Source organism: Furipterus horrens, unplaced genomic scaffold, assembly GCF_987537825.1.
Source record: "Furipterus horrens unplaced genomic scaffold, mFurHor1.1.pri manual_scaffold_3, whole genome shotgun sequence".
NCBI lineage: Eukaryota > Metazoa > Chordata > Mammalia > Chiroptera > Furipteridae > Furipterus > Furipterus horrens.
The window spans coordinates 136157709-136180140 of NW_028327173.1; the positions used below are offsets into that span (position 1 = coordinate 136157709).

The 22432-nt window shown below is 53.3% G+C and overlaps 3 protein-coding genes and 1 long non-coding RNA gene across 9 annotated transcripts; 2 read left to right on the plus strand and 2 right to left on the minus strand.

The window, feature by feature from the left end:
- Window positions 1-788: 788 nt before the first annotated feature.
- Window positions 789-6000, plus strand: TM9SF1 (transmembrane 9 superfamily member 1). 6 transcript variants are annotated; one of them, XM_090270228.1, is made up of 6 exons: window positions 789-1005; window positions 1262-1623; window positions 2716-3337; window positions 3619-3804; window positions 4700-4973; window positions 5556-6000. In XM_090270228.1, exons 2-6 carry the CDS (start codon window positions 1279-1281, stop codon window positions 5947-5949), a joined length of 1821 nt encoding a protein of 606 aa, XP_090126354.1. In that variant the 5' UTR covers window positions 789-1005; window positions 1262-1278; the 3' UTR covers window positions 5950-6000. The 6 variants fall into 6 exon arrangements, with proteins under 6 accessions (XP_090126354.1, XP_090126353.1, XP_090126352.1 ...); XM_090270227.1 differs by having other exon boundaries at window positions 789-966; XM_090270226.1 differs by having other exon boundaries at window positions 789-957.
- On the minus strand, window positions 2338-6948 carry LOC150016024 (uncharacterized). The gene is made up of 2 exons (XR_016509765.1): window positions 6354-6948; window positions 2338-3843 (listed from the first exon to the last, which is right to left on the minus strand). It is a non-coding gene; the product is annotated as an uncharacterized LOC150016024 (long non-coding RNA).
- On the plus strand, window positions 6477-15389 carry IPO4 (importin 4). The gene is made up of 30 exons (XM_090270233.1): window positions 6477-6632; window positions 6712-6798; window positions 6881-6960; window positions 7044-7085; window positions 7499-7628; window positions 7718-7897; window positions 8148-8213; window positions 8315-8416; window positions 8499-8582; window positions 8835-8999; window positions 9105-9158; window positions 9304-9413; window positions 9926-10034; window positions 10166-10295; window positions 10491-10604; window positions 10708-10821; window positions 11073-11193; window positions 11324-11435; window positions 11544-11656; window positions 11774-11851; window positions 11928-11985; window positions 12068-12173; window positions 12262-12455; window positions 12607-12648; window positions 13038-13163; window positions 13262-13470; window positions 13565-13697; window positions 13778-13882; window positions 14855-14924; window positions 15041-15389. The coding sequence occupies exons 1-30, from the start codon at window positions 6564-6566 to the stop codon at window positions 15169-15171; spliced, it is 3234 nt and encodes a 1077-aa protein (XP_090126359.1). The 5' UTR covers window positions 6477-6563; the 3' UTR covers window positions 15172-15389.
- Window positions 15359-21651, minus strand: REC8 (REC8 meiotic recombination protein). Its single transcript, XM_090270232.1, has 20 exons — window positions 21356-21651; window positions 21057-21215; window positions 20889-20957; window positions 20637-20779; window positions 20473-20548; window positions 20246-20366; window positions 19157-19241; window positions 18726-18805; window positions 18396-18483; window positions 18193-18265; window positions 18022-18113; window positions 17818-17873; window positions 17371-17508; window positions 16958-17024; window positions 16679-16845; window positions 16445-16493; window positions 16134-16197; window positions 15875-16006; window positions 15695-15801; window positions 15359-15598 (listed from the first exon to the last, which is right to left on the minus strand). The coding sequence occupies exons 2-20, from the start codon at window positions 21110-21112 to the stop codon at window positions 15507-15509; spliced, it is 1755 nt and encodes a 584-aa protein (XP_090126358.1). The 5' UTR covers window positions 21113-21215; window positions 21356-21651; the 3' UTR covers window positions 15359-15506.
- Window positions 21652-22432: the final 781 nt, after the last annotated feature.

Genomic DNA, 22432 nt, shown 5'->3' on the forward strand with positions numbered 1-22432 from the left:
GGCCTCGCTCAGGCTTGCCTACCGTCGGACAGGGAACGGTCAGTATAAGGCCAGGGAGGCCACGGACACAGCCTCGGGGAGATATTTTTACTTATGTATTTATTTTTTGGCGGTAGGCCATTCATGATCGGTAGGAGAAAGATGAGATCCATACTACGACACTTGTACGGGCTGTGCCCTTGTTGTCCTACCACAGCGACGCCCAAAGCTCACCCGGCCTAGGTTGGGGACCATGAACCGCTCAGGTCTCGCCCTCAGCAGTTGGTAGCAAGTCCCACTGATGCAGCGGACAAACACTTCGGGGCGTCCACTAGATGTGGACACGGCTGCCTCCCGGTTCCCTGTACTGGACAGTCACTGGGTGCGCGCGGCAGGAACTGCTCGAGATCTCCGCCCCAAACCTTCCCGGGGACAGAAGGACTGCCCGGCGACGACTGTTTTCCCGAAAAGGTGCCTGTATCCTCCTAGCCAGGTCTCGACCGCAGCCTCCTGCCCGAGGAAACCGTCACCGAGGTCCAGGTCCCCTCCAGCGTCTAGGAAGAAGCTTCTCGCCGGGCAGAAGATTCGGCGGGTGAGAGCGGAAGTGGTAAGACTGACGTGGCTTGGGCTGCTCTCCCGGTTGCCGGAAGGACCCCCGGCACGTGGAGAGACTTGCTGAGCTTTGCGCGGTCTCCAGAGCTGGGCTGGGCCTCCCGCTGTACAAAACTCATAGGCAAGCACTTTACTGAGCCAAGTGCGGGGTCCCTTTTGGTGTGACCGCAGTCTCTACGATCAGGCACAGCGGCGGCCAACCCCATGGAGGTCGGTCGTCAGGTCCTCAACAAGCCGCCGCTCTCGCGCCGCTCTGGGGGAGACCCCAGCTGGAGCCCAAGGGCAGCTACGGGGCCGCAGAAGCTTCTGGCGCCGCCTCGGCCAGCCCTTCCCGCGCGGTGTGGACCCGGGGACTGCTGCGGGAAGGTGCAGGAGGTGCAAGGCCCCGTGGCGTTGTCATGGCAACGGGCTGAGGCGCGCGGGGAGGTCTGGGACAGGCGGGCTGAGGGAGAGGGGCACCCGGGCTGAGGACAAGAGAGCAGAGATGCCGCGCAATCTTCAGGATAGAAACATGGTGTGGTGTCGGGGTCTGGGGGTAGCTTCCTGAGGGAGGGTTGAAGAGGCCAAGGGGAGGAAATGCAGTCATTGAGTTCAGTCAGTTCAAAAGGCTTGACTTGGGGCGTAATGAGTGGATCCCTGATTTCCATAACCTCAGGATTCCCCCAAACAGGTTCCGCTGCCTTAAAGATGACAGTCCTAGGGCACCCTCGAAGTTGGAGCTGCCAGTGGTTTCCATTCCTGGTGCTGCTGCTGAGCACAGGCCATGAGCCAGGGGTGGAAGGTGTGACACACTACAAGGCTGGCGACCCCGTCATTCTATATGTCAACAAAGTGGGACCTTACCATAACCCTCAGGAGACTTACCACTACTATCAGCTTCCAGTCTGCTCTCCTGAGAAGATACGTCACAAAAGCCTTAGCCTGGGTGAAGTGCTGGATGGTGACCGAATGGCTGAGTCTTTGTATGAGATTCGCTTTCGGGAGAATGTGGAAAGGAGAATTCTGTGCCACATGCAGCTCAGTCCTGCACAGGTCAGCCTCTCCACGTTAGCTAGAACTTATTCTTCCCACCCAGGGACTAATAACAGTATATCACATTTATGGTTTTGAAAGAACCTTTATGAAAATTATCTGACTTTATTTTCCCTACAATCCCATGTAGCAGGCAGAGCAGGAGGTACTGTTTGCATTCAGTTGATGAAAAAACTAAGTGCTCAGAGGTAACTTTTTCAAGACTACATGGATAGCAAATTGCAGAGCTTCCTGATCCCAAGCTTCTCTGTTGGTAATAAGCTCCCAGCTATCACTGCTACATAGTTATTTCCTTCCATACTTAGCTCTCTGCCCTTTCTTTCTTTTTTAAAGATTTATTTTTAGAGAGAGGGGAAAGGAGGGAGAAAGAGGAGGAGAGAAACATTAATGTGTGGTTGCCTCTCTCACGCCCCTAACTGGGGACCTGGCCCGCAACCCAGGCATGTGTCCTGACTGGGAATCGGCCCTTTCTTAACTGGCTCCTTTACACTGCCTAATCTTCCCTGTCATGCTATTTTCTTTAGTAAATCTTATATTAGGACACTGTTTCTCAATCTACTTGAGACTTTCTTACACCTTACCTCTCTCCGTTTTCTAGGCCGTAATCCTGTTAATCTTTTTTTTTTTTTAGAATCTCAACATAGTAGGGTCTAACCCAGTGGTTCTGGGCAGGGGGCAGTTTTGTCTCCAAAGAGACATTTGGCTCTGTCTGGAGACTTTTCATTTTATTATTTATTTTTAGAGAAAGGGAAAGGGAGGGAGAAAGAGGGAGAGAAACAATGTGTGGTTGCCTCTTGTGCACCCCCGACTGGGGACCTGGCCCATGACCCAGGCATGTGCCCTGACCAGGAATCAAACCTGCGACCCTTTGGTTCACAGACTGGTGCTCAATCCACTGGGCCACACCAGCCAGGGCTGGAGATATTTTTGATTGTCACTATTAAGGGGTGCTACTCTAGTGAGAAGCCAGGGACAGCCCCCCAAAACAAAGAATTATCCAGCCCCAAATGTCAGTAGTGCCAAAGTTGAGAAACCCTGCTGTAACCCTGTGACCAGGGAGGCCTTGTCTGATTCCTGACTTGCTCTTTGTAGGTGGAACAGCTGCGCCAGGCCATCGAGGAATTGTATTATTTTGAATTTGTTGTGGACGACTTGCCACTCCGTGGCTTTGTGGGCTACATGGAGGAGAGTGGCTTCCTGCCTCATAGTCACAAGATAGGACTCTGGACCCATTTGGACTTCCACCTGGAGTTCCATGGAGATCGAATTATATTTGCCAACGTCTCAGTGCGGGATGTCAAGCCCCATAGTTTAGATGGGTTACGACCTGATGAGTTCCTAGGCCTCACCCACACTTACAGTGTGCGCTGGTCTGAGACTTCAGTGGAACATCGGAGTGACAGGCGCCGTGGTGATGATGGTGGTTTCTTTCCCCGAACACTGGAAATTCATTGGTTGTCCATCATCAATTCCATGGTGCTTGTGTTTCTACTGGTGGGTTTTGTGGCTGTCATTCTCATGCGTGTGCTTCGGAATGACCTCGCTCGGTACAACTTGGACGAGGAGACAACCTCTGCAGGTTCTGGTGATGACTTTGACCAAGGTGACAATGGCTGGAAAATCATCCATACAGATGTCTTCCGTTTTCCTCCATACCGCGGTCTACTCTGTGCTGTGCTTGGTGTGGGTGCCCAGTTCCTGGCCCTTGGCACTGGTGAGGTGATAAAAATTAATCAGGGATTTTTCTCAAGGGTTAAATCTAAGTAGGTGGTTTGTTCAGAAAAGATCTGCAGATCTGTCCAAGGTGAGGGGCAGACCGAAGGTGGGGTGGCTCTAGCAAGGACTTGTATATTCTAATTGTGAGTTTTCTGGACAACAGAATTGGAACTATTTTGCTGGAGGCCTTGGGTCTGAGAGAAGGAGACTGATTCCTCTCAAATTGCCAGAAGAGGAATAGGTGAGACCTAACACAGATTTTCCACTACCACCCTGCAGGCATTATTGTCATGGCGCTGCTGGGCATGTTCAATGTGCACCGTCACGGGGCCATTAATTCGGCAGCCATCTTGTTGTATGCCCTGACCTGCTGCATCTCTGGCTACGTGTCCAGCCACTTCTACCGGCAGATTGGAGGCGAGCGCTGGGTGTGGAACATCATTCTTACCACCAGTCTCTTCTCTGGTGAGAACTGTCCTTCCCCTGGTGGGCACATCATGGAACCTGGGATAGAGTCAGAGTGAGGCTTCAAGTGAATAAAATAGGCAAAAGAGGTAATAAGAAAACCATTCAAAAGAAAAGAATGCATTTATTTTGCATAGCTAAAAATTATTAAGCCCTTAACGTGTTCTAGACAGCATAGTAGGTGCTCAACATGTCTTCATCTCATTTAATCCTTAAAACAACAATATGAAGTAGATAATATTGTCCCCATTTTACAGATGAGTAAGTTGAATTTCTGGCTAGTTAAGTAACTTGCTCAAGATTACACTCCTGAAAAGTAGTGAATCAGGTTTTAGACCCAGGCAGTTCAACTCTAGAGCCTGTATTCTCAGCCATTATACTGAATTATTTTTAGGTACTCCCCCCACCATTTTTTCTTTCTTTTTAGTTTTCTTATTTTTGAGGTGGGCTACTCTACTCTAGCCTTTAAGCTGGCTTCTCCTTTCAAAAGGAGTAGTAGTTTGCCTTCTAAATATTTAATGTTCCCAATGCTAAGGGTTTGATTTATATTCTATCACATTTAAGGTTTAACCGAGGTTTTCTGAAAATGGCCTAATCCAAAGGAATGTTTCATGCTAGGAATTATTGATGTCACATCAGGACAGGCCCTTGGAGGCAGGTGGATTTGTGTCACTTTTAGATTATTATGTAAAGCTGCCTTGATCCTTATGATAATGGACAGGAGAGGGGGTGTCGGTAAGATAAGGAACAATAAGTGGGATGTAAAAGGGTGGTGGCACCTGCCTGGGAGCAGGATGTTTCACCCCTCTCTCCTTTAGACTCAGTCTGAGTGGGTGTCCCCAGGAATGTAGTTCCTAGTGCTGACCCTCCTCCCTCTGGGGGCCCATCCTTGCAGTGCCTTTCTTCCTGACGTGGAGTGTGGTGAACTCAGTACATTGGGCCAATGGTTCAACCCAGGCTCTGCCAGCCACCACCATCCTGCTACTTCTGACAGTTTGGCTGCTGGTGGGCTTTCCCCTCACTGTCATTGGAGGTATCTTCGGGAAGAACAATGCTAGTCCCTTTGATGCACCTTGTCGCACCAAGAACATTGCCCGGGAAATCCCACCTCAACCCTGGTACAAGTCTACTCTCATCCACATGACTGTTGGAGGCTTCCTGCCTTTCAGGTATCCTCCCTTTATCCTATGGCCATCACTCACAGATTCCTGCCTTCATCTTTTCCTTTCCCTACTCACCCTATATACCCTAACCTAATGTCAGTAATAGTCTCTGGTTCAGCTGTACCATTAAGCAATCACGAAATGGTTTCTCCTTTCTCTAAGCAGGATTGAGCTTGAAACATGAGCTTCAATATGAGGTGTCTCACTTGTAGAGACATTGCTCCTTTCACCATCTTACTGGTTTCTGACTTTATTGTCTACGAGTGCTATGTGGGGTAAAGCCCATTTGATTACTTGCTCAATTTGTAAAGTACCTCTCAGTGGCAGGCAGGTAATACAATGGAAAATAAAACAGACAAGTTCCCTGCTTTCAGCCTATCAAATATGTTCTGCAAATGAAATCAGCTAATCATAGGCAAAAGAACCCCTAAGAAGCCAGGAACTCCAGGGCAGGGAGTGGATTGGACCGACTTGCCACACTGACCCAGTAACATGTGGGTGGTGGGAGGCGGGTGATGGCTAGATTTTGGCCTGACCACTGTGCTGGCAGTGCATAGCCCTTTAATGCAGTGTCTTTTCTCTTCACAGTGCCATCTCTGTGGAGCTGTACTACATCTTTGCCACAGTGTGGGGTCGGGAGCAGTACACTTTGTATGGCATCCTCTTCTTTGTCTTTGCCATCCTGCTGAGTGTGGGAGCTTGCATTTCCATTGCACTCACCTACTTCCAGTTGTCAGGGGAGGATTACCGCTGGTGGTGGCGATCTGTGCTGAGTGTTGGCTCCACTGGGCTCTTCATCTTCCTCTACTCAGTTTTCTACTATGCCAGGCGCTCCAACATGTCAGGGCCAGTACAGACAGTAGAGTTCTTTGGCTACTCCTTACTCACTGGTTATATCTTCTTCCTCATGCTGGGCACCATCTCCTTTTTTTCTTCCCTAAAGTTCATCCGTTATATCTATGTTAACCTCAAAATGGACTGAGTTTTGGGTGGCAAAACTGCTCTTCTCTCTTTCTTCACTCCCCATTTCTTACCAACATCTCTCTGATTGACTGAATTGTGTGATGGCATTGTTGCCTTCCCCTTTGTCCTCTGGGCCTCCTTTCCCCAGGGAAGTTCCAGAAGTTATAAATCTCTATTATATAATAAGTATATATTTGAACTTTTTAAGTTGCCTTTAGTTCTGGTCCTGATTTTTCTTTTTACAATTACCAAAATAAAATTTATTAAGAAAAAGAATCCTGTAGTTGGAGGGTTTGGTCTGGATATAGGAACTCAAGCCCTGCCGTTTCAGGCAGTGTCCCTTAGAAAGCCAGGTCGGTGGCAGAATACACGGAATCCGAGCTCTTCACGGAGCCTGGGAACTTCTTAGCTGGAGGAACCTACCTCGCCTGTGCGCCGTTTCCGCGGCTCAGCAGCACTCAACCCAACGGAAGTAGAGGAGCCGGAGCTCTTCCTCGGAAGCGAAGCGAGTTGAGTCACCCTGGAGATGGGTGGGTCGCGGAGCAACGCCCTTTCCGCCGGAAGTGGGTTTTAGAGCTTCCACGTGCTGTCCCTCCCATCTCCCGGCCCAGTAGTGGTGGCTCGGCTGCTGCCATGGAGCCCGCCCGCCTGGAAGAGATCCTGCGGGAACTGCTGCTGCCAGACACCGAGCGCATCCGACGGGTACGGGGCAGGCGGGACAGGACTGGGGCGAGCGGGAGGTTGCGGGAAAGGCCCGACTCTAACCCCCAAGAACCCCCAGGCCACCGAGCAGCTCAAGACCGTTCTTCGGGACCCCGCCGTGCTGTCTGCGCTCTGCGACCTGCTGGCCTCCGCGGCCGATCCTCAGGTGAAGCTCCTGCCCCACAGTACGCCACTGTTCAAGCTCTTGCGCTTGCCTGGACCCTCACGTGCCTGCTTTCTTGTCCTAGATCCGCCAGTTCGCAGCCGTGCTGACCCGCCGACGACTGGGCACCCGCTGGCGACGGCTGTCAGCTGAGCACCGGGAGAGGTGGGCAGGGCTGGAGGCGGGGCGGGGCGGGGCAGGCTGAGATTGGCTTGCAGAGTACCAAACGCCTGCTGCCTGTGTTCCAGCATCAAGTCCCTGGTCCTGACGGCCCTCCAGAGAGAGAGAGAGTAAGTGCCCACCCACCTCTTCTCGGATCCTAACCGACTCCAGGCTGATACTCTCTCAGGGTTTCTGCCTTCTCTTCCATCTCCAGGCTGGGAGTTGTGGGGGAGAGGGGCAGGGGCTTCAGTTTTAGACCAAGGGTAGGGCAAAGAAATTTAAAGCTGTGTTGAATACTAAAGTTCTTGAGAATGGGCTATGATGTTCTGCCAAAGAATGGAACTGAAATTCAGTCTGAGTGAGGTCAAGCACACAAGATTATACACCCGCATGCTATTGATTTGAGCTCAACTTGGCGAAGACTCTGTGCCACCACCTGGAAGTTTCCCTCCTGACCATCCCATGTGGAGGCAGGGCCAGCATCTGCAGGAGTGGGTATTGGAGGGTGATTGGGGGTCGGGGAAATCTCTCCTGTTTGCAGGCACAATGTGAGTGTTAGCCTGGCCCAGCTCTCAGCCACTATTTTTCGGAAAGAAGGCCTGGAGGCCTGGCCTCAACTCATGCAGCTTCTTCAGCACAGTACTCGCAGCCCCCACGTTCCTGAGAGAGAGGTACTATTACATAGTTGGCAGGAGGGAGGGACAAAGAGGCTGGATAGACCATGTTAAGTGTTTCCCTCTCATCCCCTACTCCTGGACAGATGGGGCTTTTGCTGCTAAGTGTAGTGGTGGCCTCCAGACCTGAGGCCTTCCAACCCCACCACCAGGAACTTCTTCGGCTTCTGAATGAGACCCTTGGTGAGGTGGGCTCTCCTGGGCTTCTCTTCTACTCTCTGCGCACTCTAACCACCATGGCCCCTCACCTCCGCAGTAATGACATGGTGAGATGTGCGCCCTCACCTTCCCTGGCTCTCTATCTTTTGGCCTTTATGTCTTTACCCTTGGAGGACATAGTGCTACTTTAGATTCTTTCTCTGCTTTTTGTCCTTCCTAACAGTTGAGAGGGAAGACTGGGGGTGGCTATGCCTGTGATCCTTCTGTGTCCAGGCTGCAAGGAAGCTGCCAGCTTCTGGGGCCTGAGACTAGGCTGCATTATGCTTTCTGCAATTCAACTCATCCTTTGTCCTCCAGCCTCTGGCGCGGATGTTGGTGCCCAAGCTCATTATGGCTTTGCAGACTCTGACCTCTGTAGATGAGGTGAGGATACTTGAGCAGGAGGTCTGTTGGAAGAGGGGTGCAGGAGCATCCAGCCTGGTCAGCTGAATAACAGCATGGTAACCCTGTGACTTGTCTGGCAGGCAAAGGCCTGTGAGGCCATGGAGGCTCTGGATGAATTGCTGGAGTCAGAAGTGCCTGTCATCACCTCCCACCTCTCTGAGATCCTTACATTCTGCCTGGGGGTGAGCCAGAGGTGGGCACGGCCACTGCTGCTTTTTCTGTATTTTCCTTTCCTGCTTCTGATTCGCCTTAGTCTCTGCACAGGTGGCTAGAAACACAACTCTGGGTGATGCAGTGCGTGTACGAATTCTCTGCTGTCTCACTTTTTTGGTAAAACTCAAGAGCAAGGTGAGTATCCTCTGATGTACACAACCCCACCTCCATCCCTCATCTCATACCTGGGGCTTTTTTTACAATCTTGGGTATCTAAAGTACCATAGCTAAGATGTTTAAGGCTTGGTCTGGCCTCACCCTGACTCCTGCCTGGGAGATTCAGAAACTCCTGCTAGATGCCTTTATGACCTGAAAGGCTGGAAATTTTAATGTAAGTTCATCTTGGAAGCAGATTTTCAGGGACACCTTTCCACTCTCCCTCTGAAGGCCTTACTGAAGAATCGTCTCTTGCCCCCCTTGCTACATAACCTTTTCCCCATTATTACTGCCGAACCCCCCTTGGGCCAGCTGGATCCTGAGGACCAGGATTCAGAGGAGGAAGATCTGGAGACGGGGCTGGTGGGAGAGACACCCAAGCACTTTGCTATACAGGTGGGATGTGGGACAAGGGTGGGGGAGCAGGACAAGGGCATTAGATGGCTGGGGAGGTTGGGAGGCAGAGATGGAGTCCAGCAAAGCTTCCCTGTCATTTTTCAGGTTGTGGACATGCTGGCACTACATTTGCCCCCTGAGAAGCTCTTTACCCTGCTGGTAAGTGTCTCCATCCTTTGGTGCTGTTGGCCCTACCCCCAGGTAAGCCTAGTCCCTCGAGCAGAGGATATGTAGGCCTTGGTGGGTGTGGAGGGCCTGTTGCCTCAAGAGTAGAGTTTCAGGAGAACGCCCTGTGCTTCCCTAGATGCCCATACTGGAAGAGGCCTTGCGGAGTGAGAACCCCTACCAGCGCAAGGGTGGGCTCCTGGTGCTGTCTGTGCTGTCTGACGGAGCTGGCGACCACATCAGGCAGAAGTATTTATTCCTGTCCTGCTGTGAGGATGGACCATGAGAGGAGGACCGTGTGACCCATAGCAGTCCTGGTCTATGCTTGTCATTCATGCCTAATTGTTTTTTTTAATTTTTAAAAAGATTTTATTTATTTTTAGGGAAGGGAAGGGAGGGAGAAAGAGAGAGAAACATCAGTTGGTTGCCTCTCACACACCTCCAGTTGGGGACCTGGCCCACAACTGAGGCATGTGCCCTGATGGTGAATCGAACCACTGACATTTTGGTCTGCAGGCCAGCGCTCAATCCACTGAGCCACACCATTCAGGGCCATGCCTAATTATTAATAGTGTTTCCCTCTAGTCTCAGAAGTGTTCTGATTTGAAAGATAAATGAAAGGCTACCCCAACTATAGCGACCAAGGCATGGTACCTGTTATCTGGTGGTGGAGAAAGCCCAAGGGAAAGAGGAAAACAGCTCAGCCCAGGCCTCTCAGTTCCTGCTCCTCAGACTATGTTCTCTTGTCTTGCCTCGTCCAGACTGCTGCCCCCGCTACTGCAGATTGTGTGCAAGGGCCTGGAAGACCCTTCGCAAGTTGTGCGTAATGCTGCACTCTTTACCCTGGGCCAGTTCTCAGAGAACCTACAGGTCAGTGGGGCTGAATGTGGGTAGCCACCAGTCCCAGGGACCAGCTTCATGTTTTCAGGAACCCCTGTTGCCATTGGCACTTAGATGTATGCCTTGTGGTTGAGCTGACTCAGGGCCACTCTCTCCCACAGCCTCATATCAGCAGCTACTCAAGGGAGATGATGCCACTGCTCCTTGCCTACCTGAAGTCAGTGCCTCCTAGGCACACACATCACCTAGCCAAGGCCTGCTATGCCCTGGAGAATTTTGTGGAGAACCTAGGTAGTGATGGCAATTCAGGGTGCAAGGGAGGGGACAAAGCTGTATCTTTGGCTGAAGGGGGCAGGATGTGAACTCCTTGAATCACTGCTGGTAGTGGAGGGTAGGGGGGCCACAAGGCACGTCAGCCTGGAGACATGTGGACCCCTAGAATGAAGAGACCTGGGATGGTTGTTAGACAGCTACCCTTTCCCACAGGGCCTAAAGTGCAGCTCTATCTTCCGGAGCTTATGGAGTGTACGCTGCAGCCTCTGAGGAACCCCAGCAGCCCCCGGGCCAAGGAGCTGGCTGTGAGCGCCCTGGGGTCCATTGGTGAGGAGAAGGAGGCAGGAGGCAGGGCATGCAGTTCACCCAGAAAGACTGTAGCAGTTGGTCCTGGCACCCCCACATACCCACAGCTGATTCTGTCCTGCAGCCACAGCTGCCCAGGCCTCCCTGCTGCCCTACTTTCCCACCATCATGGAGCACCTGCGGGAATTCCTGGTGACAGGCCATGAGGACCTTCAGCCTGTGCGGATCCAGAGCCTGGGTAAGGAAGGGTCTCCTGGGCAGGGTTCCCAGTGCCGGGGAAGCACTAATGCTCACATGGTGTTCATAGAGAACACCCCCAGGGGAGCGCAGGTGTCTTCCTCCTCGCTGAAGGTGGCATTCCCATTATACCTGGGAGTAGGGGGGATTTCTGAATTACTTCCAGTTGCCACCTTTGATTGCAGGTCTTGGCCCTGCATTCCTCTGGTCCAGCTCTACTTCCCAGTGGTAACCAACTCTTTGCCCCCACAGAGACGCTGGGGGTGCTGGCACGAGCAGTGGGGGAGCCCATGAGGCCCCTGGCTGAGGAATGCTGCCAGCTGGGGCTGGGCCTATGCAACCAGGTAGACGACCCTGACTTGCGGCGCTGCACGTGAGTGAGCCCCAACTTATCCCTACTCCAGATTTCAGTCCTCTGGTTCTGGACCATAGCTTTCCCCTGTCTCCCCCATCCTGTCTGACTATAGTAGGCAGAACTACATAGCTTCCATCTGCCTCTACAGGTACAGCTTGTTTGCAGCCTTATCGGGGCTGACGGGTGAGGCCCTGGCGCCCTACCTGCCACAAATCACCGCACTCATGCTGTTGTCACTGCGTTCCACTGAGGGCATTGTGGTGAGCAGAGAGTAGGTGGGCTGGGTGGTGTGGAAGGCCAGCTCTAGGATGGAATTTTTCTTCTGGACACAGCTCAGCCAGAGTCCATGCTGTGTCTCCTCTGTCTAGCCTCAGTACGACAGCAGCAGCTCTTTCCTTGTGTTTGATGATGAGAGTGATGAAGAAGAGGAGGAGCTCATGGATGAGGATGAGGAAGAGGAGGATGACTCAGAGATCTCAGGGTGCGGAGAGGTGCCATTATAGGAATGGTCAGAGGAATTCTAGCTCTGGACAAGGGCCCAGTGCCGGACTTGCTCCTGCTGGTGCCTGATCGCTGCTACCTCCCCACCTGACTCTAGGTACAGTGTGGAGAATGCCTTTTTCGATGAGAAGGAAGACGCCTGCGCTGCTCTGGGGGAGATCTCTGTGAACACTAGGTGAGCATCAGCCCTTCCCTGGCACTGGGAATCCCACCTGAAAGCCTCTTCCCCATGGCCTTATGTCTCCTCACAGTGTGGCCTTCCTTCCCTACATGGAGAGTGTCTTTGAAGAAGTATTCAAACTTCTGAAGGTGAGTGGGCAGTGGGTGGAGTTGGTGTGGTCCAAGGGCTGAAGGTCCTGTGTTCACCTTTTCACTTTTCTCCATCCTGCAGTGCCCTCATTTGAATGTGCGCAAGGCAGCCCATGAGGCCCTGGGTCAGTTCTGCTGTGCGCTGCACAAGGCCTGTCAGAGCTGCCCCTCAGAACCCAACACTGCTGGTAAGTAGGGCACTGGGGCCTCTGGAACCAGGGGGTGTGTGGGAGAGGGGCAGGGTCTGACCAGGACATCAGTTAATCATATCCCCAGCTCTGCAGGCCACCCTGGCCCATGTGGTGCCATCCTACGTGCAGGCAGTGTATGGGGAGCGGGAGCACCAAGTAGTGATGGCTGTGCTGGAGGCCCTGACAGGGGTGCTGCGTAGCTGTGGGACTGTCACGCTGCAGCCCCCTGGGCGCCTCACTGAGCTCTGCAACATGCTCAAGGCCGTGCTGCAGAGGAAGGTGAGCAGGGCAGGCGGGCTGCAGGATGAAGTGGCCCAGCCTCAGGTGGGGTTGGTCAGAGGCTACAAGTCGAGCTCCTCCATACCCCAACCCCATGGAGAGGAGAAGGGGCAGGAGAGCCCAGGCTGAGCTGACCTACCTCTTCCTGCAGACAGCCTGTCAAGACACTGATGAGGAGGAGGATGAGGACCAGGTGAGAGCATGGATGCAAACTGGGAGCAGGGAATCTGTCTGGCAGTCTCCACAGGGTAGGGCAGACAGTGCATTTGGGCTTGGCCTAGAGGAGCCAGGGCTGCTAAAAGATTGGTAATGGCTTTGAATGATACAGCCCTGCTCCCACTCAGGCAGAAGGGGTTCAGGGAAGGCTTCCTGGAGGTAGGGATTCAGGGTGGGCTTGGATTGATAGGTGAGAGTAGGAAGGCCAGGAGAAAAAGCTGGGCTACAAACAAGCTCAGTCTGTAAGGGGCCAGTCCTATCACCAAGGGCAGCCCTCACAGGGACCTTTGGCAGTGGAGGAGCACATTGGGAGGTGCCACAGTCACAACTGGTCCTGGTGCCCCAGCCCCTGACCTGGCCCCACAGGCTGAATACAACGCCATGTTGCTAGAGTACGCTGGTGAGGCCATTCCTGCCCTGGCAGCTGCAGCCGGGGGAGACACTTTTGCCCCTTTCTTCGCTGGGTTCTTGCCATTATTGCTGTGCAAGACGGTGAGTGCTCCATCATCTGGCTTCAGACCCCATTCCACCCAACCACTCCCCCTACTCTGTCCCAGTCCCAGGCTGACTTGCACTCCTCCCCATGCCAGAAACAGGGATGCACAGTGGCAGAGAAGTCTTTTGCAGTGGGTACACTAGCGGAGTGCATTCAGGGCCTGGGTGCTGCCTCAGCCCAGTTTGTGTCCCGTCTGCTCCCCGTGCTGCTGAGTGCTGCCCGGGAGGCAGACCCCGAAGTGCGGAGCAATGCCATCTTTGGGCTGGGTGTGCTGGCCGAGCATGGGGGCTGCCCTGCCCAGGAGTATCCTTGGCTTGCAAGAGTGGCTCGGGTGGGATTGGGAGAGTGTGCCTGGGCTTTGGGATGGGAGAGTGCCTTTTCCTTGACTGAGGACCAGATACTTTTCTAAGCTGGTGGGGTTCCTGTTGCCCCTCCTGGCACGAGAGCGCCGTGATCGTGTCCGTGACAACATTTGTGGGGCACTCTCCCGCCTGCTGATGGCCAGTCCCACAAGGAAACCAGAGCCTCAGGTGAGGGATGGAGGCATTGGGCAGTGCTGGGAAGCTGAGGAAGGGACAGGGCAAGAGACCAGAGCCATCTGTGTGCCCAGGTGCTGGCTGCCCTGCTACACGCCCTGCCCCTGAAGGAGGACATGGAGGAATGGGTCACCATAGGGCGCCTCTTCAACTTCCTGTATGAGAGCACCCCTGACCAGGTAACTCCAGTGCTGGAGCCCTCAGGGGAGAGAATGCTCCCTTATCAGTGATAGGCAGAGTTGGCATCAGTTGTAGCTGATGCACAGTGATGGTTTAAGCTGCCCTTTCACATGCCATACTCTGCTTTCTTGTTGATCTGCAAGGATTGGCAGCCAGGCTTATCATGTGAGAAAAAGGGCTTCCTCTCACCACATAGCATTTTTTTGCAGGGAGCCTCCATTCTGCCTGGCCATTTGCATCCTCCAGTCTGAGCCAGAAGTCACAACTTTCCTAGGCTGATTTCCTAGGCCATGGCTCTTTCAGGCTGTGCTTCATGGAGCCTGGGTACCAGTCTGGCCACCCTACCTACCTACCATCCATTACAATCAGAACAGTTCTGCTCTGTTGGGTTTGACTGCACCAGGTGGCTAGATTGGGACTGTCCCAGTGTTCCTGTCTTTCACCTTTGTCATGCACCTTTAAGGACTGTTGTGTTGGTGGTGCTCCTGGGTGGCTGGGTTTTTGATCTTGAGGTCATGACTTCAATCATCTTTGGTCACAATCCCCAGTCCTCTCCTCCTACCCCCCAAAAATTATCATCATGGTGTTTCATGGGTCCTTCTCATGTTTCACAATTATCCTGGATTCTTGTGTACAGTATTCCCTCACTTATTGCAGGTATTACGTTCCAGACCCCCCCTGTGAAGTAGGAACCTTACACTCTTAAACCTACGTAACTTTAGTAACATACGTATACAGAACCCCAAAATTCCGCAATATAATGAAAAATCCGCAATAAATAAATATAATATTTTTTAAAATCCTGCAATACAGTGAGGCCGCGATAAGTGAACCACGATCTAGAGAGGGATTACTGTATTAGTACCAGGCTACAAAAGCCCTAGTGGCTCTGCCTCTCCTTGGCCCCTACCACTCACCTATCCTAAAGGACTTGGGTGCTGCTGCCTGAGTCACCCTGTCTTTTCCCACAGGTTGTAGATGTGGCTCCAGAGCTCCTGCGCATCTGCAGCTTCATTCAGGCTGACAGCAAGATCCCACCAGGTAGGCACAGCAGGGGGAGGCAAGGAGCAATTATGGTAACCAGGGGTTCAGAAGGCCTGGGGCAGCTAGGGGTTGGGGGCCAATCCACCCTGGATCTCTCTCTCCACCCCACCCAGACACCAAGGCTGCACTTCTGCTACTCTTGACATTCTTGGCCAAACAGCACACGGATAGCTTCCATTCAGCATTGGGCTCACTGCCTGGTGACAAGGCTCAGGAGCTCCAGGCCATCCTGGGCCTCACCTAGACCATGGGCTGCAGCCGGGCCAGAGGGAACAGCCTGCCCAAGCCCAAAACCACCACTCAGCCCAGTTCCTCCTCATGCCTTACCAAAGATTCTGGAGTCCCAGCCCTGCTTGCTGCCTTATGGGGCTGTTCCTGAGGCTGGATCTGCTATACTGTGTGATAATACAAATGGAGTCGTGACAACATACTGTAATAAAGGCAGTTCATTTTCTACTTAAACAGTAGCTCTGAGAGCAGAAAGGATAGAGATGCATGTCCAGAAAGAAAGTAGGCAGGGCCTAGTAAGGCAGGACATGGTTTAAAGGTAGGTAGTTTCTGGCAGCTTCTACATTGGCTCTAACCACAGTGGAATCGGGGCCCTGGCTGGATGAGGAGGCGTCCGTATGGCTTCTCTTGTTCCATGCGTAGGATCTGCTGGGCTGCGAGCACTGTCAAGACAGGAAGAGTGGACTGGTCAGGGGGAGTCCCTATAGTAGCCTCTGGCCTGTGTGTCCCCCACCCCGCATGCACATGCCCACACTCACCCAGGAGCAGGTAGAAGACCCGGGCTGCTGTTCTGCGAAGACTGAGAGGTGGCACCAGGCTGGTGAAATCTGGCTCCCTGTTGGCCTGCAGCTCCAGTGCCACTGCCCTGTAGGGATCAAGAACCATTAGCTAAGGCCACATGCTGGGCCCACCCAATTGAGGCACCCCCTCCCTGGTACCTGTGCACTGCCTCAAGTGAGAGCAGCTCGGGCTCCAGAGGCAGCTCCAAAGGCATCTCCATGGGCACCTCAGGGAGTTCAGGTACCACAGGCAATACAGGGACCTCTGGCTGCTCTGCCTCAGCCCAAGCCCTGGGAGAACATGGGAGGCAGGTAGAGTAGAGAAGGGGCAGTTATGATGACCAGGGGCATCCCCATCCTAGTCACTGCCCCACCTGGCCAGGGCTGCGGCCTGAGCTCACCCGGGCTAGCTGCTTACCATCGCTCTTCTGGGGGGATGAGGCTGATGGATTTCTCCTCCTCAACTGTTTCTATGGAGAGCTCTGTTGGGGGAGGGGGAGGTTCTGATCAAATCTGCTTGGATCTAAGCAGTTACAGCATGGTCGGAGTGGATGCCAGAGCTGGGCAGTGACTTGTTACAAACACCCAGGAGGGAGAACTGAAGAGAATTGATCTATGCTTTCTATGTTAAACATTCCCTCTGACAAAAGCTGTCAGCAGTTGGGATACCAGTTTCCTGGGACAGTGGTAAGGATGATGGTCTTCCCCGCCCCTTCTTCAGGTGCTTACCTGAAGACACCATAAGGGGCCCACTGGGCTCCTGGGCCTCCCTCAGGACCTGGGAGTGAAAGAGAATTAAGTCCTCAAGCATCACAGAAGCACTTGGGGCAGGAGTGAAATAGTCCCCACCCTGAACCAGCCTTGGCTTCTGCACAGAACCTGATAGCATTGGCTCATAAGACAGACTGCTGGAGCTCAAGCAAAGTAGACAGGTCCTTCAGGAAGGAGTGAAGGTTCAGTTACCTCAATATCACTCAGAGCTTCAGCCTTTCTCCTTTCCTCCTCAGCTGCTGCCTCCCTCTTAGCAACCTCTTCTTCAGGCTCCAGAGGTGGCATTCGCCTGAGTGCTCTTGGGGGTGGCTGGGCACAGTGAGTCCAGAAAGCCAGCAGTTCTGGTGGTAGCCAGCCAGCTGAGTGGGGACAGGGTGGCAGCAGGGACATGGTTTGAGGCACGAAGGATACCAAGAGTGAGAATTACGGGCTCAGAGGATCCCACATGCCAACTCCCACCACTTTTCTTACAGTAAGTTGGGGTTTGGAACAGCTCCGTGGGGCTTCTGATGGTCCTCTCGGGGGGCTGCACCTTTGGCTGCATGGTAGGGAAGGCCAGAACCCAATTAAGAGGGCAGAGTCACTGCACTGCCCCTTTGCCTCTGCAATACCTTGTTCCAGGGCCTCTGGCCTTCCAACTCTTCCAGGCTCATGCCCCTGCCTGCTGTGCTCATTGCTAAAAGTAGAATTTCTAACTGGTGCCAATAGATACATTGGGCAGGGTCACTAGAGGAGCATGAGATTTGTTTGTGTATGTGGAGACCCTCAATGCATACACTTAAGGGAATGTTCCCAATGCCTCCCCAGGAGTTTACAAGGCCCAGCGGGTACCTGCTCTAGGCCCTCCCTGTCTCCATTCCCTGCAAAGTCTGGGCTGCACTCACACACTCCCAGCAGTGAGCTCTGGTTTGCAGTTGTTTCTGGAAATCCTCCCGGGAGATCTGAGTCTCCTTGTCCCAGAACAACAACTGACGGCGGCGGCGGCGGAGGCGGCGAGCAGGTGGCGGGGCTGGGGGCCTCCTCTGCAGAACAGCGAGGGAAGGTGGGGGCAAGGCTACCAATTACTCCTTTTCCTGACATCCAGGCCCCACACTTGCCATAGAGGTACCCTGGGGAAGGACTTGGGTGGGCCCTCTGGGAGCCCCCTACAGGGGCTCACCCCTCTGGAAGTGCAGCTACTTAAATTGTGGTTTAGGTAGGGCCATCTTTTACTAATTTGCACAAAGGCTTGTGTAGGCTAGCAGTGGCCTGGGGCTTGAGGAAACTGAATATGGGTGAGCAGCTCTGGGAGAGGAGGATGAAGGAGAAGGCTTGGAAGGGCTACTACTCACCTCTGGGCTGAGTGGGGCTGGGAGTAGCAGCTCCTCCGGGAGTGGGGGTGTCACCTCTGCAACAACATGCTAGGTTCTGGCTCCGCCCCACACCCTCTGCCCTCAGAGCCACCCAGGCAAGAAGCAAGAGGATCCTGCCTTTAGCAAATGGGAATACAGGACTCTTGTCTGCAAGTGCCCCCAGGAAGGGTGGCGGGTACTCACCAGCAAGTGGGGCCTCAGGCTCCCAGACTGCTGGCTTCACCTCCTCTGGGGCCACAGCAGGGCCTGGAAGTGGTTCTGCGGCCCCTTCTACCCTGAGGGAAATGGGCAAGAAAGATAAGAACACTCCTTCCAGCACTGACCCCTACCTGACCCAGGGGTTCCTGCCCTTACTGTGCAAGAGCTGGAGGTGAGAGTGGGGGAACTGTAATTTCCACTTCTGGAACCCGGGGCTCCTCCCTGGACACTGCAAAGAGAGAGGATCAGGGCTCAGACCACAGAAGAAGAGATGGCAGCACTGCCCAAGCGCAGTCTGCCTATGCCAGGGGCCTGTCTGTCCAGCACCAGGCAAGCCCCACACTGCCGGATAGTCCTGCCTTGTTCCTCCAACAAGATAGCTTCATCTGGCTCAGCAATGAGCAGGTCCAAGTCTCGACGGCTAACCTCTGGGAGGTCTGGTTCACCCTGTCATAAGAGAAAGAACAAGGATAGGGGGCTCAATTCCATTTCTGAAAAAAGGAAGTGGATCCAGAAGAGTGAGTCTGAAAGGCATGCCACAGGGCCAAGTCAAGGAAGCCCCATGGGCGCTCACGTGCCAGAGGCAGGGAGAGGGGAGATGGAGAAGGCAGAGAGTAGTAGATTCAAGGGCAGCTGGGCTGTCAGAAGCAGGACTCTGGCCTCAGGCTGTATGCAGGGAGACAACTCACATAGATCGGCAGCATGCGTATGGGCTCTGCTTCCTGGAGCGTGATGGCCTCTGGAGGCAGCACGGTGACAGGGATCCTGTCTGAAGGGGCAGAAAGTCAACACCAGCCCCTCTGCTTCTTTCCAAGGTCCCACATCCATTGTAGAGCAAAAGCATGGATTCTTAAGTCAATCTGGATTCCAGTCAGGCCCAGGTCAGTCACCAGACATTTGACCCTGGATATGCTGCTGAATCACTATGGACTTAAGTTTTTCTCATCTGTAAGATGGGGATAAGATTTCTGATCTCATGGGACTTGAGGCAGTGAAGAGGTTACACATATAATGTGCCCCTCACAGGGCCTGGCTCATAAGAGAAGCTCAAATTATGGTTATTTCTTCAACTGTTAGAGCTTCCTATGCTCTCACCAGAAAGAAGGCCCTCTCTGCTCACCTGGCTTCCCAGGCTCTGCAGGGACTTCAGGAGGGGCCTCCTCAGGGACTCTCTCTGGGATTGCAGCCTCCAAAAGGTGTCGAATCTTTGGGGACAAAAGACAGGTTTCAGCTTCAGTCCCCTGCTTTCCCACTTTCATGATCTTATTCACACAATGGACAGTAATACCCTTTTATGTCTAATTCTTGTATTAGTATGAAGTAAACCCACTCACCATCTGGTCTCCCATTTCTGCTCTCACGGACCCCATTGCCCCCTCACCAGTTATGTAGCCTTTGTAAATTTGTGCAAGAAGCACTGCATCCTTATACCAAGTGTTGAAGGGAAAGAAAGGATTCTTGATCTTAAGGAGCATGGTCTAATGGGGAAACAAGTTTGTATATGACCCTAGCAAGGGTCAACACAAAGGATAAAACACCGCCCTATGTGCTGAGTTCCAGAACAATGTTTGATTTTGGATGGGAGTGGGGTAGAAACTTCATGGAAAAGGGTAGCATCTGAGTGAAGTTTGTAAGGGTATATAAGGTTTGATTAATAGAGAACAAGGGGTGACCATTATGGGCTCAAGCAGAGATGAATGTGGCATTTTTGGAACCAGGGGTCAGGCTGGTGTGTTTGGGAGTGAACGGTGCCCAGAGAATGTTGAATGTCTGGGGATGGCTAGCTCTGGCCCAGGGCACAGAGAGCCCGAAATGCTAGTATTCTGCTTGCAGTGGGGAACCACTGGAGGTGTCTTTGAAGGAAGGGAATAACATTGTCTAAATTGCAGTGATGTCAGGAATGGATGGAAAAAGACATGGGTAGGGAAACCTAGTGCCAGGGGACAAAGAGGGCCTGGATTAGGGCCTTGGCAGTGGGAACAGTGTGGAGATGAGTGGGGACAAGAGCCGCCTCTAGGTTGGTCTTGAGTAAGTAAGTGGAGCGGGTTTGTCTGGATTAGTTCATGACAATCCCCTAGCAGTGACTTGTGGGGCAGAGCTGTGGCAGATCCCTTCCCTAACCCCAGTGTCAGACTGGTGCAGGAACAGCCACTCCCCTTCTGTACTGTCAACTCATCCATCTTAAGTATCCTGGGGGAATGAGCCCCACCTGAGGTATATCAAAGGGACTGGGTAGTCTGGGATCCACAGACATCATCCCAAAAAAGGGGTCTGGAGCATCTTCCAGGATCTCCATCATGTCCAGGCGGTTAGGAAGCAATAGGCTGGGTCTGAGAAAGAATGTGGCTGTCAAGGACTGAGGCTAATTAGAGCTAATGCCAAGCAGGGAGGTTCCCCAGAAAAGACTGGGTGTCCCAGTCCCAGGGGGACACTCACAGCTCAGTCTCCACCATATCTATGCGGATCTGCAACTGGGCACGGTGCAGGCGCTCCAAGATGTGTTGAATGTCCTCTGTGGGCAGGGAGGGTAAAGTAGAGAACTAGCCTAGCCAAGGGCCACTCAGCACTGCCCCGCCTCGTCAGAGCCTTCCCAGCCTTACCTACGAGGTACTGGCATTGTTGTGAGTAGACCCGGATCACGCCTATCTGGAGCTGGGCTGAGAGATAGAGGGAGAAGCGGGGGCGCGGCAAGTTGGGCTGCGGGGGTTCCACTTGTACCAGCACGTAACTGATGATTTCCTCACTGGGGGAGCAACATGCCCCAATCACTGCCGCGCCTGCGCGGAGAACCAGACCCACAGCCTTGCCCACCCTAACCCACACCAGCACCAGGTCCATTTTCTGGGCCTTACCAGGTCTTCACCACATTCACCTTCAGGTATTCACGCTTCACCAACCGGCTGCCACGTGTTGCTGCCAGCCTGGATGGGGTGGGAGTGGGGATGGGGGCGGGGAGCTGTCAAGTGGGCGTCCCAGGGAGCCCATCCTAGGTAGCCCACCTTGGCCCAGTCAGCGTTTACCAGATGGTGGCGAAGCAGCCGGTGTGGCGCTGAAGCACATTGGGATAGTAGAACATTGTCCCTCCGAGGTTCCGCCCTCTTGTCGTCTACCGCTCCTTTGTCTGGACCACAATCCGAATTCTTTAGGGCACGGGATTTCCCAGCACCGTGGGATGGCAGCTGATGGGCCCAGCATGCCAAATAAATGAGCAGATAAACATGATGGGTAAATTAGTACGGGGACAAGTAAAAGGAAACGCAGACTAGATACACAGAGACGCTCCCTCTGTCAGCACGCCAAGAGGGTGCTTTGAACTTACGGGAGCAGGTTGGAGATGCAGAGGAAAGGCCTGGTGGTGGCCCAGACCAGGTCCTGACGGGGGTGGCCCGCCGCAGAGATGTCAGACTCTGGGGCCTCTGCTCTCAGCTTGGGCAGTGACAGCCTCACCGGGTCGTCCTACCGCAAGACTAGATACCGCCACAGGAAGCACGCACTTGGGTGCTCTGCGCGCCGCTCCTCAATAGCAGACGGTGGCCCCCAAAACAGCCAATGGGAACAGGGGTCAGTGAGGCTGAGCTCGTTCTAGGGCGTCAAGGAGACACAACCCCCCCCGCCCCCTACCACGGCCCCAGGAGGGAGGAACGAACCAATCAGCAGAACCCTGCGCACTGCTGGGCCATTGTGAGGTGTCCTGACCAATGGGATCTCGTTCTCTTCTCTGATAGCAAGGGTTTCTCAGAGGTGCTTCTCTGCCGACCAATGAGCAGGGAGCAAATCCCAGCCTCTCCCTCATCCAGCCTGGTAACAAGCGCATTTCAACCCGCAGGGTCATGTCTGGGGCAAAAGCCTTGGCCCTGTACTACGCCTGACCTGCGGTTAGACCTTGCCCTCCCCCAACCAAATTCTACGGGGTAGTAATTGTGTGGTCTGTCTTTGTGCCAGCCTTGGGCCCGTCTTGAGCTGGGCAGGTAGAAACGGTGGGAGGTAGCCTGGAAGCCACCACACGTCAATGGGGGAAAAGTCAGATTTCATAGGAAGTAATGAGGAGATTTGCCCTGTTATTTCCTAAACTTGAACAGTTTTGAGTTGCGGGCATGCCTGATCTGGCTGTTATGAATGTTCTCCAAGCTGAAATGGACTTTAGCTTTGTTGGATGTAGGATATATTCTTGGCATCCAAAAGCCATTTGTCTCAAACAATTCTTTGTGTAAAAGTAAGTTATATTCTAGTTACAAATATCCGTTGTCTCCATGCCTCCTGCCTTTGCACAGCCATTTCTTTAATCTAGATGCCCTTCCCAGCCTCAACTCCAGGGCATGCTTCTGTCTATTTATGACTCAGGATTTTTTTTTTTTGTTCTTTGTTTTGGTTTTGTGTGTGGTGGCGGGGGTTTAGT

Excerpts from the sequence above, each read along its gene's own strand:
- TM9SF1 (XM_090270228.1), top strand. The coding sequence starts at position 1,279 with ATGACAGTCCTAGGGCACCCTCGAAGTTGGAGCTGCCAGTGGTTTCCA. Across the intron at positions 3,338-3,618 it reads GTTCCTGGCCCTTGGCACTG|GCATTATTGTCATGGCGCTG; the intron begins GTGAGGTGATAA and ends ACCACCCTGCAG. Across the intron at positions 4,974-5,555 it reads GGAGGCTTCCTGCCTTTCAG|TGCCATCTCTGTGGAGCTGT; the intron begins GTATCCTCCCTT and ends TTCTCTTCACAG.
- REC8 (XM_090270232.1), bottom strand. The coding sequence starts at position 21,112 with ATGTTCTACTATCCCAATGTGCTTCAGCGCCACACCGGCTGCTTCGCC. Across the intron at positions 20,549-20,636 it reads ACAATGCCAGTACCTCGTAG|AGGACATTCAACACATCTTG; the intron begins GTAAGGCTGGGA and ends CCCTGCCCACAG. Across the intron at positions 19,242-20,245 it reads GTCCCTTTGATATACCTCAG|ATTCGACACCTTTTGGAGGC; the intron begins GTGGGGCTCATT and ends TTGTCCCCAAAG.
- IPO4 (XM_090270233.1), top strand. The coding sequence starts at position 6,564 with ATGGAGCCCGCCCGCCTGGAAGAGATCCTGCGGGAACTGCTGCTGCCA. Across the intron at positions 7,898-8,147 it reads ACCTCCGCAGTAATGACATG|CCTCTGGCGCGGATGTTGGT; the intron begins GTGAGATGTGCG and ends TTTGTCCTCCAG. Across the intron at positions 13,164-13,261 it reads CATTATTGCTGTGCAAGACG|AAACAGGGATGCACAGTGGC; the intron begins GTGAGTGCTCCA and ends TCCCCATGCCAG.